This window comes from Natrix helvetica, assembly GCF_964273705.1.
Source record: "Natrix helvetica genome assembly, chromosome: 1".
NCBI classification, from domain to species: domain Eukaryota; kingdom Metazoa; phylum Chordata; class Lepidosauria; order Squamata; family Natricidae; genus Natrix; species Natrix helvetica.
The window spans coordinates 120,565,444-120,578,391 of record NC_138548.1 but is presented as its reverse complement, the minus strand read 5'-3'; the positions used below and the strand labels follow the sequence as shown (position 1 = coordinate 120,578,391).

Genomic DNA, 12,948 nt, shown 5'->3' with positions numbered 1-12,948 from the left:
AGAGTCTGTTGTAGCGCCGCCCATGATACCGCTTGTATCGGAGTAGGCTCGGAGAGGTCCCTGGCCGTGTTGAAAACTTCTCGCCCACAGTAGCTGAGGAAAATGTTCTTCTTTCGGGAATCGGTTATTCCCGTGTATTCGTTCGCTTCGAGAAAACACTTGAAACGAATCATGTATGCCTCCCATTGGTCGTTCATCGGGTTGAACGGAGTGGGAGGAGTGTGCATCGCCATCTTTTCTGCGTTGAATTTGCCGCGCTGCGATGGTCTGAGATGGCTGCCGGAATTTCTGCCGAATTCCTGGGCTGGATCGAATCCTGGGATTCTGGAGGTAGCTTCTTCATCCTATCTGTCTCTCGATCCCACCCTCGTCGCCAATGTTGGATTCGGGCAACGAGAGAACAGACTCCGGACACGTAGTGACTTAACAGCTCTTTATTAGTAGTAGTAGTGATCCAGCTTGCTCTGTGGTCTGAGGGTTCCCCTTTTATAGGGATCTGGTACGCCTCTCGACCAATCAGAGCGATACCTGTTTCCCGCCGTAGCGGCGGACCAGAGAGGAGATTTGCCGCGATATATGTTAATATCTAACAAGAACATTAAGAATTACGTTGGCTTTGGAAACTTGAGGAGCTTTTTAAGAGAGCAGTTCATGGTCATCTCAGGTAATTTGCAGATCAGGATATTTTAGAGAACAGAAAGGAACCATTTGGGATATATTTAGGAAAGATTTTGTAACTTATGCTTAGGAACTCATGATGCAGATAAGCTTCAAAAGATTGAATCCTCAAGGTATCCCAGTAATTAATAAAAAATAAAAGAAGAGAAAGCTGGCAAGGAAAAATGACAAACATAAACAATTTAGCAGTTTCTTTGGAAAGTATTGGGGGCATTGGGATATTTGATACCAGAATGTTGATGGTAAGGTTCAAACTACTGAGATCAATATTAATACTGTCAAAAAAAGGGAAAGTGAATTACCAACCAAAAGCAAGGGAAAAAAATAAGAGATGGGGATATGTTTGGATGCTTATTTGATGCCATCTTTGTTGCAAACTCCTCAGCTAAGTTGATTGTGGATAAATTGCAGAAAATATACTCCGAATGCTCCCTCAGGGTAAGGTGATTTTTATGCTTCCAGTCTGAGATTGATTCACTTCATAAACGACATATAACAGAGTGCCTGATTGGCACAATATATTTTTACCATTAATGCAAAGATTCAAACACTGCTCAGATATGAAGTTCATTGACATACTTTCAATTCCATACATTTTGGCTCCAGACCCTGTCAAAATGCATTTCAAATGTACATGAATCTAGACAAAAACTGTAAATAGATCTACTTTTTATTTATCTGTTTAAGAATTTACACAGCTGAATTCAGTGACGTGCGGTCAATGGAGGCAGGGGAGGCAGAGCCTCACCGCTCTCATCATAAAAAGAAAAAAATGGGGGGGAAAGGTCCCCTTCATGTTGACTTGGGCTCCGGTCCAGCTACCACCAACCAACGCCTGGGAAACACAGCTCCTCGGAGCTCCTCTATGCAGCCACCGCCCACCCTCGCTGCCCCTTTCATTGCTTTCCCATTCAGGCGGCTGCGCTATCACCCCGCTCAAGCCTTGCCGCCTGCATGGGAAGCCGCCTGAATGGGAAATGGGAATGGGAAGCGCAGCCGCCTGAATGGGAAAGCAACAAAAGGGGCAGCAAGGGCGGGCTGGAAAGCAACGAAAGGGGCAGTGAGGGCGGGCGGTGGCTGCAGGCGGCAAGGCTTGAGCAGGGTGAAAGCGCAGCCCCTTTCGTTGCTTTCCCATTCACCCCGCTCAAGCCTTGCCGCCAGGCCCCGCAGAGCTGCTTTTCCTGGGCAGCGATTGGTGAAGCTGCTTGACAACCACACAGCCGGCCCGCCGCCTCTCGGGTCTTTAGGAAGCAAACACAAAGCAACCCACTGCCACGGGCCCGCATTTGTGGGCACCGGCGGCTGCAAGCCTTGGATGGGCTCTTCTTCTTCCTCCTCTCCCACACCCCTGGGAAGCTCCTGCCCCCATTTTGTGCGTCTCCCTCCCTCACCCTGATTTTTTTCTCGGAGTCGGCGGCTCGGGAAAGACCCGCCCTGTAGGTGAGTCTCTCGTTTGATGTAGGGCCATTCCCAGGAGCCAGCGGGTCTTTTGCTGGCTGCCAAGACAGGGCTTCGCTGAGGTGATGACGCTGAAGAAGCCGTGCAGGAGGAGTTAGGGAGATGCAGAAGGCCCGAGGGAGCTGGGGATCGGGCTTTGGGTTGGTGGGAGACCTTGAAGGAGTGGGGGGAAAGGGACTGGCGCCGGTGGAGGAAGCAATGCTACGCGGATCAGTGCACTCCGCGGTCCCCTTAATGTTCACTCAGGAAGGTGGGGAATGGGACCACGTGTTTTGGAGGCTGCACACGTGGTCCCATTCCCCGCCTTCCTGATGACGTCACCAGCCTCACCAGCCATAACCCTCACCGCACGTCACTGGGTTTGAGGTAGTTCATCCTAATTAAGAGGAAGTCAAACTATTCTCCAAGGCACCTGAGGGTAGAACAAGAAGCAATGGGTGGAAACTAATCAAGGAGAAAAGCAACTTAGAACTGAGGAGAAATTTCCTGACAGTTAGAACAATTAATCAGTGGAACACCTTGCCTCCAGAAGTTGTGAATGCTCCAACACTGGAAGTCTTTAAGAAGATGTTGGATAGCCATCTGTCTGAAACGGTATAGGGTTTCCTGCCTAGGCAGGGGGTTGGACTAGAAGACCTCCAAGGTCGCTTCCAACTCTACTATTGTATTGTATTGTATTGTATTATTATAAGGAGTTTAATCAAATTAGGTATAAAAATGAGTGGACTCTGTCATAGAGTGGAAATGATGCTATGAAGAAGAATCAAATAAGCTGTAATAATTGAACACTGAACAAAGTAGTTAATTTCAGCAAAAAATATTTTTCACTCTATTGTACTACTAATGTAATATTAGTATTGGGGTAGAGGAGAAACTTGATATTTGCTAATTCTGTCTTTCCCAATAAGTTCCCTTCTAAATGTTCAAATTCCAGCTTCCACAATTTCTAGACAGTCCATCATCATTCTCAGCTGCTTTGAAATAATTCTGATTTGGGGGGGGGGGAATTGCCCTCCTGTTCATGTGTTGGGGGCAGAAAATTTTCTTAAGCTAACCTTGCCTATTTGTTAACAGGCATTCTCTTTCAAGGCTCTTGTACACACACATCATTCGTACTGGATTCAGTATGGAGCCAACACCTACAGAGCCATATAACATTATAAACTTTGTAATGTACATATACTGCATCTTTGAGTAGTTGGATAGCCCTAGGATCTACATTGATATACAGAGATACTTCTACATCTATATACAGAGATGCATTTAGTATCTCTGGAAACAATTGCATCAATTAGAGAGTTATGGAATGAAATATTATGTACCACAGGAGTTTCTGTGCATCCTTTAAAATATTAGCATGATTTATTTCAACAGTCAAAATTGCAAACTTCTTATTTCTTCTTCCTCCATTAACAAGTTAGGATTATAAAAATGATGGAAGCGGTGGACAATTCTACTGCTTGTTTTGTAAAACCTGTTTCAAGAAACAATTAAATAACCATAAAAAAATAAAAGGCTGGTTATTACCAATAATCATATTTTTTCTGGATAAGGCCCCAAGGCAAATGATGTTTATAGCTGAATTTCCAAGAGCTCTCAAGGTAGAAGTTGATTGTTTACCTGAAGAACTTGGCTAGCACAGGGGACAGTGTTTTGTTCTTATGCAAGAATAATCTCCCTTGGGAGCATTAGGAAAAAACTTTTGGCATGATAATAATATTTCCATTTCAGATTGTCAAGAGGACAAATTTATTGCAACTGCTTCTGTAGGGATCTGCCTAATCTCAGGGAGGTTATTTTACTTGGGAAAAAATAAGATTCACATAAAGGCTGATCTGTTGCTCAAAGGGTCTTAGCAGGAAAATGTGACTTCATTGATTTCATTCAGGTAAGTTTGGCATCATGAGGCATCATTTAGGGAGATGTTTCTCTCCTAAACTTCTACCATTCTATGAACTATCTCTTTACTAGTCCTTTTCTCACAGTTGATTGTCAAGGCTATCAGAGGCTGGGTTGTATGACAAATAGAAACTTCAAAGAAGATACAAAAAATATTGAATTGCTCTTGTTTTCTAGAGAAGGATTTCAACAGTACTGAAGGGAATAATTTGGGTTTGTGGTAGTTTATGCTAATTGAGGACTTTGAATGCATTAAGCAAGTAAGCTTTAAAAGGTTGAATACTGGAGGTGTCCCAGAACAAAGTAATTAACTTCGGTAACAAGGGATTCATTACTCTATTGTACTACTGCTGCTATTGTAATACTATTTTATTACTGTTATGATGGAGAAGACAGTTGGTACTTGCTCTGATTTTGTGGAATCTACAAATTTTTTCTTTTCCAACAAGTTGCATCCTACATGTTCAAATTCCATCTTCCACAGACAGCCCAAGTCTTCACTCTTTGCTACTTTGAAATCATTCTGACTTTTTGAAATTGCCTTCATTTTCATTGTGTTGAGGGCAGATAACTTTTATGCACTAATCTTGCATCTCTTTCAAAGCTCTTGTACACCCACATATGTGGACGTTATTCATACTGGATTCACTGTGGGACCAATGCCTAGAGAAGTGTGTAAAATTATAAACTAAATCCTTCCATGGACCCTTATGCTTCCTTTAACTTTAACTTTAACTTCAAATTGGCTTCACATAGCCAATTTGCAATTTGCATTAAAAGTGAGAAAACCTGCTGCTTTTTTTTCTTTTTTCCCATGCTTGGGGGAATCCTGTTTGGGTTTTTTAGCTGAGATGTGCCTGGTTATTCTGGTGAAATTTGGAAAGAGAAGCTTCAGTGCAATGACACATTTGGGTACAATCAAATAGAACAACTTAGCCAAGATTGGCAAAAATATAGATTTCTGGAATTTTGTAACAAAGATCAGGACATGTCAATGAAACCAAGTTATAACTGCAATGCTCTGCAAAACCTAGGGATTGTATGGCTGAGAAAAGCTTCAGGGAAGATAGAAGAAATATTTGAATGGTCTTAAGGTGAATGTTAAGAATTATGTTGGTTCTGGAAATATGAGGAACTTTTCAAGAAAGGACGGCAGGCCCATATCATGTAATTTGGAGATCTGGATATTTTAGGGAACAGAAGGAAAGGAGAGATTTAGGCATAGAGTAAATGACTCTAAGGAATTGAGATTTGGAAAACATTTAGGAGAGATTTAATAACTGATGCTAACTAAGGAACTGAACTCACAATGCAGGTAAGCTGCAAATGTTGAATCTGAAAAGGTATCCCAGTAAGTGATGAAAAAGAAACAAGTTAAAGCTAGAAAGAAAGAAATGACAAAAGCTAACAATTTAGGAGCTGCTTTGGGAAATACGAGGAGCTTCAGAGTATATTTGAAGATGTTTGATGCCAGAATGTGGATGGTAAGGTCGAAACTAATGAGTCTAATATTAATATACACTGTCAAAATAAAGAGGAGAATTAAAAGCCAAACACAATGTCGAAAATGACAGATGGAAACATATTCAGATAGTAATTTGATGGCACATTTGCGATTGCAAGCTCCTCATATATGATGAGTGTGGATAAATAATAGAGAATCATCGTTGAATGCTGACTTTGGGTATGAGGACCTTCATCCTTACATATTTTTTTTTCATTTTCCAAAATAGAAGCAGTATCACATTCAACTCTGCCCATCGTCTAGTGTTCAATCCTGATTGGCTCAAGGTTGATTCAGTTTTCCATTCTTCCAAGCTTGGTAAAATGAGGGCGCAGATTGTTGGGGGCAATATGCTGACATTGTAACCAACTCAGAGAGTGCTGTAAGGCACTATGGAGTAGTATACAAGTAATAATCAGTCTGTGCAATCTTCTTGCAGGAGCTAACTAGATAGTCCACTGTTGCTTAAATTTTTTTGTTTTCTTTTGTTTGTTTGAAGAGATGGGATTTTCTGTCTGTTGCTATATTCTGTATTCTGTCTTTATATGTATCTGTCCTTAAGGCTTGGTCTTGTGCAACCAGAATTAGCTCTTTTGCTTCTTTTTCAACTTTCCTGCTCTTACCCACTGCCAGATCATTATTATTATTATTATTATTATTATTATTATTATTATTATTGTTGTTGTTGTTGTTGTTGTTGTTGTTGTTGTTGTTCTTACAGTGAGATGATGATGATGATGATGATGATGATGATGATGATGATGAATGGGTAATCTACATTTAAATTCAAGTCCAAACAAGTAGCTTTGAACAATATAAGCAATTCCTACCAAGGTGGCCTTTGAAAAATTAGAATATTGAGGTTCCTCCCCTCAATTCAATATTTCCAGATACTGAGGGAATCCTTTAGGAATTGATCCAAGGCCTCCAATCACAATTGGTATAACAACAATTGCTTTTTCCATTGGTGTTCTATTACAATATCATTTTTTCCAGTCGTTCCTCCTCAATCCTAGCATCCCCTGGTAAAGTCACATCAATGAACCAAACTTTCTAGTTTTCAATAACTGTTACATTAGGCATATATTGAACCACATGCCTCTCTGTCTGGATAATAAAAGTCCCATAAGATGTTGACTCACTGATTTTCTAAAACCTTTTCAGCTTGATGGTTCTTGAAGTTTTTCATGCAGTACATTCCAATGCAAATCTCTTGCCCAGGTTCCAGTGAAGATTTTTGGCAGTTCTTATTATTTAATAATATTATTACTAAAAATTAATTATGTTCATCCTACAGCCAGCCAGATGTTCAAACTGGATTTGGAATTTTGACTGTGTATTTAGTTCTCACCAAAGACCTGGGATAGGCAGATATGGATGTTTGATGGTATTGTACTTATTACTATTTAAAGCTGTGTGCCTCCTGATTGTTTGCTTGCTTACTTCATATGCTCAGACCAGTCATTGGAAAAGGTTTGCAAAACATATGGAATCAAATGCACCTTATGCAATGAGGATTTAATGCTATTATTTTCATGTAAAATCTGCATTCTATAAAAATTTATTGAATGTTCAAAACTAGATGCAAAATCAGTTTTGAGGGGGACAAAATTAGCAACAGCAAATCAAATACGCTGTTTTCAAAATATCTTTCAAAGTTATAGCATGAGTTAATTATTCAGGGCCCAAAACAGCAACACTTTACTTGGTTTTCCTCTTATTTTTGCTCTCTAAACAGATCATGGGACAACATGGATGTTGGAGACAATCGCACATTGATTACTGATTTTGTGTTGGTTGGGTTTACAACAGACCCATTTCTACGCACAATTGTCTTTGCCGTGTTTTTGGCACTGTACATCCTAACACTGATTGGGAATCTGGGCCTCATAACCCTGATCTACCGAGACTCCCGCTTGCACACACCCATGTACTTCTTTGTGGGTAGCCTTTCCTTCTTGGATGTCTGGTACTCCACAGTCTACACTCCTCGGATCTTGTATGACTGTCTGTCCAAGAACAACCACATTTCCTTACCCGGTTGTGCAGCCCAGTTCTTTTTCTCTGCTGGATTTGGCTGGAGTGAATGCTTCCTATTGGCCTTCATGGCTTATGACCGCTTTGTGGCCATTTGCAACCCATTGCTTTACACCATTGCCATGCCCAAGAAGCTCTGTGTCCAGCTGGTGGTGGGAGCCTATACAATGGGATTTGCCAATGCTATTGCACACACCAGTAACACTTTCCGCCTACACTTCTGTGGTAATAATATCATCAACCACTACTTTTGTGATGTGCCACCACTTGTGAAGATGTCTTGTGATGACACAAGAGTATATGAAGTCATCCTGACTGCTGTCATTGGTTTCAGTTTGCTGGTAGCCACTGTTGTCATTGTGAAATCCTACGTTGGTATTGTGGCAGCCATTATTCGCATCCGTTCGGCTGCAGGGAGACGCAAAGCTTTCTCCACTTGTTCAGCTCACCTGGTCTCTGTCTCCCTTTTCTATGGCACCATCCTTATCATCTACTCCACACCTAAGTCTTATCACACTCCAAATTGGGACAAGACAAATGCTTTGTTTTACACAGTAGTCAATCCTCTGATCAACCCTTTGATTTACAGTTTACGCAACAAAGATGTAAAGGCAGCCTTCAAGAAAGTCTGGGGGAGATTCACAGCCTCCAAATGAATGGCACTGATACATTTCTTCTTTAGAGCAGTCTGAAGGTGATGAAATTAACCTCTAGGCTTTAATGTCTGCCTGCCAGCCAGTCAGTTTCCTCCTTCCCCCACTTTCTTCCTCAGTAAGAGAAAGTGGAGAAACTCAGGAGTTCAGAAATAATTTCAAAGATTAACAATCATCCCCTATGCTCATTCTAATCCCCATGCATATTTTTCTCTAAAAAATGATCTCAAATCAAATAAACCGAATCTCCTCTTTCTTTTGCATCTTATACAACCCTATATTTCACTCTCAAATAAATACCTAAATTTGTGTGGCCTGGACTTTGTAACAATGATACATTAAACACTTGAAGAAATTTCACATGTGAGCCCTCCATCTTTGACATTTGCTGACAAAATTGTTTCTTCAACCTGAGGGTCTTAGATCAAAGTATTCCTTGCCACTACACACTGTGGTATACTAAAGACTGAGAACTCAAGGTTGTTTAAAGACCCTATGAAGGAAACACTATGCCTCTGTGACATCCACCCAATGGAACTAGAAGCCATGACTGCTGACAGAACTTCCACCAATTTTGAAGATAAGCAATGTCAAAAATTGAAGAAAAACTGTGTGAGACTTCAAAGAATAACACCATACAATTACTACAACAATGGACAAGTCCTATTGTGCTAGAGACTATGCATTTCCAAACTGAGACTGCAGAGTCATCTCCACAGATTCCATAATAATAACTTATTAGAACCCAAAGGACTACCCATACAAATAGTTTGTCTATAACATAACAAACCACAATTTTTCTTGATTGGGACTCCTGTGATAATAAAAAGACTAATTTAACAACCTCTCCCCAGCTTATAAAACAAAATCTTTACGGTTACCTTAAGATCAGGTTGCTGTTTTCCTCCCAGCCATGGGTGAGCAGCACAGGACAAACAGAAGTTTGCCCCTTCTGTTCCTCACAATGGTGGCATCATCTCATAAGACATTGACATTGCTCTTCAAAGAGCTTCTTAGGAGACAGGCTTAACGGTTCAAAAAACTCATCATCATTAAATTCACCCTAACAGAAAACAAATTGTCAGCCTCTGTTTTGCTATTTGCTCTCGGCTGCCATTGAAACGGGGGGGGGGGGTGGTATTTGGGAGGGGAAGCTTTAGTACAGGAGAGATTGTAAAAAGGGAATTTTGATCTCACCGTCTACTGCGCATGCTGGAGATTAGTGCTTGGTGTCGGTCAAGGCCAACCGTCCTGCATACCAACGTGATGATGCTCCTTGAAGATGGAACTCACATGACACCTAAGGGATTTACAGATTGGACAGTGGGATGAGGGTTACCAGGGGGAGGGGGTTGGTCACATATTGTTATGTATGATATCGCACGCTTTTGCCTCAGATCTTGCTTTGCTTAGCTGCTAACTTTTCATAACCAGTAAAAGTACTCTTAATTCTGCAAAATGAAGTTAAGTGATTTCTTTCTTGGTTGCTGAGGGAGGTCGGCTTGACACACAGTTTGATTCAAAGCTGAAATCCCAGATAGTTGATGCCCAAATATGCTTGGAAATATCATAATTCCTGCTCTTACCTACCTTTAAGGATGTCAGGTGACAGATTTCAGCCCATGCCCAGAATCATGACCTTTATATGTCTAGATATGTGGATAAGGAATAGCATGCTCTTGGGTTGGAGGGAATGTGTGTGAAGTGGTGAAGTAGTGTCAGATTGAATCATGGTGTACATAGTGGGGAAATGAAAACTAATAATACTGATTCAAAATATTTAAGTGTGTGAAATTCATATTTTGCAATTCAACTTTTCAAATCTTATTATTTGTTTGTGTTTATACATACACATACATACATACATGTATACATGTTTCTTGGCAAAAATTTGCCAAACAATGTGTCTTTAGCTTTTAGAAAAGGTAAAAAGTTCAAAAAGTTATTATTTTCTGCATTAAAGGGAGTGTTTAATTTAAGCAAGCTTTGATATTTCTTGCCTTTAAGATATTATATTTAAAAATACACAAAATTACTACATAGGAGTCTATTTCCAAATATAATGAACCTTAGAGTTCTAGGTGCTGGACTAGAAGGCCTCTGAAGATCTCTTCTGGCCCTTTGATTCTATGATTCTGGCAGTTATCCACTTTAGCCAAACTCTATGCAACACACCTACAATGGAAATTCCATGGAATAACAAACATGCTTGCAGAAGAGCAGGCTGGCTTTAGGGAAGGCTGAACTACAATTGATATATATATATAGTATACTAGTAGTCTATGGTCTCATAGAAAAATCCTCCCTCCACAACACATCTCTTTATGTCATTTTCATAGACTTTAAAATTGGAGATCTTGTCAATTGAATGACATCTACTTTTTTAAGTATGTATGCTTTGTGAAGGGATCTCACTCAAAGTAAGAATAATCTCCAGGGCCACCTCTCCAAGGTCATCAGAACTAAGAAAGGTATAAAGGAAATATATTATTGACCCTACTCCTTTTTCATTTCTATATCAACTCTTCTCCTCAACATGAATCCAACATACACAGACACAGACACACACACAAACTTGTTGGAAGTCACATTTCTGTACTATTCACATGACACAGCATTACTCTCAAGAATATCTATGAGCCTTAAAAGAACATTGAAAGTACTAGCAGAATATTGCAGGGAACATTATCTAGTTCACAAATATCAGAAAATCAGAATCACGGCATTTGCCAAAAGGTCCAAGAGCCACTCTTGGAGTTTAGATGGGCAAAAGACTGAGCAGGTCTCCTGTTTCAAGTATTTGGAAGTTGTCCTCTCTGCTAGCAGTAGGAAAACTAATAGGGATATGACTGTAATAAAGATTTTGTTCAATCATTCTTTTTAGTTATCGGTAGTTTTTATCTGGATCCTTATAGCTTTTGAACCACAGTTTCAGATTAGGTTAATCATTCACTCTAAGATTGATTAGCAGGTTCCTTTGTACATTAATCTCTTTTCACACTTTTCAGTTTGTTATTGTTTCTTTGTTTTCTTTGATATCTCTCCCTCTGTCAGTCAGTTGGTCTGTCTGTCTGTCTATCTGTCTATCTATCTATCTATCTATCTATCTATCTATCTATCTATCTATCTATCTATCTCTATATATCTATATATCTATATGTTTCTATCTATCTTTTTATTTTTCTGTAAATAATTATAATAATTTTAAAGAGATGACTATTATGAAGTCTACACTCCAACTTTTTTTTACAGAAAAGGCCCCGAGACAAGTGATGATGAAGCTGAACTTCTCAAGTCCCTCAACATGGAAGAAGTTTGTTTCCTTGGAAATCTCAGGTAGCCACAGGGAATGGTGATTCTTCTCCTTCCTGTATCTTTAGTTGAAACTCCCTTTGGAGGAACTAAGAAAAACTTTTGCCATGATACTAATGTTCCGTCTTCAGATCATCAGAGGAAAGACTCAATCTTACATATTTCCATAGGGCATTGAGGCTTCTTAATATGAAAGAACACTGTGCTTAATTTGAAAGACTGTTGTATTTGGAAAACACAAGGCTCCCCTACAGGCTGATCTGTCAGCTTATCAAGTCAGATTAATTGGGAAGATATTCTTCGCTTCATTCAGGTAAGTTTGACATCTTTAAATGCCATTTTGGGAGATTCCCCCAAGATTCTATTATTCCTCCTGGTAGGACATGATCAATTGTTTTATCTGGTCCTTTCTGTCACATCTGAATGTAAAGACTGTTACGGCCATGTTCAAACCCATTCATTCTTCCCCTTCTGTGAATAGATGTTCCACTTTATTCAAAAATGATCTACTTTTCCAATTTTTTCTTCCCTCCAGAAGCAGCTCAGTACATCATGTGCATGGCAGTCATTTCTTCCAACCCTTTCTTAAAGGAAGGCTGGAGTCAATCCTGCCTCTGACAAGAGCCTTAGAACGGGAGTTGAAAGAGAAGTCCAGTACTCCTTGCCTCCCAATCTCTCTTGGCGGTTTTCCTCTCTAATTGTTTCCTCTCTGTATTGACTTTGTACTTTTTCTGCTCATCATAATGCCACCTAAAAGACCACCCCCGGGGAAGCCGGGCTTTGCAGTCTCCACCCCAACATCTACAGTATCCAGTCCCAGTGGACAACAGACCCTAACCTCTCTGTTGCAGCCTAAGCCTTCTGAGACGGACTTCCAGCAGATGTTTCAACAAATCTTAAAGGCACAGGAGGACTTAAAAAGTCAACTAAAGGAGATGAATGAGCAGCTTAAAGAGAATCAAGACCGGGCGATTAAAAATTCACAGAGATTGGATCTTTTGGAGGAGGGGATGGCTGAGATGACGGGGGAGGTGAAAGGGGTGCAGAAGGGGAACCAAGAGCTTGAGAACCACCAGATAAAAACGGAATTTGAAAGAATGTCCTTTTTCCTTAGGTTTCAAAATGTGGTTGAGACGGATGATGAAGATCTAAGGGACATCATGACAAACCTCTTGGCTGAATATATTCAAAAAGAAAAACAACAGATGGGGTGGGACTTGGACATGGTCTATAGAGTAAACTCAGCATACGCTAGAACACACAATGTCCCAAGGGAGGTACACATTAAATTTCTTAGAAAGACTACAAGAGATGAGATTCTGAGTGCACAAAGGGGGCAAGCTTTGAAATATCAAGATACAGAAATAACCATTCTGAAACAGATCCCTAAGAAAGTGAGAGAGAAAA

The 12,948-nt window shown here is 40.2% G+C and overlaps 1 protein-coding gene across 1 annotated transcript; it reads left to right on the top strand.

The window, feature by feature from the left end:
• Positions 1-7,290: 7,290 nt before the first annotated feature.
• Positions 7,291-8,232, top strand: LOC309384196 (olfactory receptor 9G4-like; the record flags this gene model as incomplete). Its single annotated transcript, XM_081937425.1, has 1 exon — positions 7,291-8,232. The coding sequence occupies one exon, from the start codon at positions 7,291-7,293 to the stop codon at positions 8,230-8,232; it is 942 nt and encodes a 313-aa protein (XP_081793551.1).
• Positions 8,233-12,948: the final 4,716 nt, after the last annotated feature.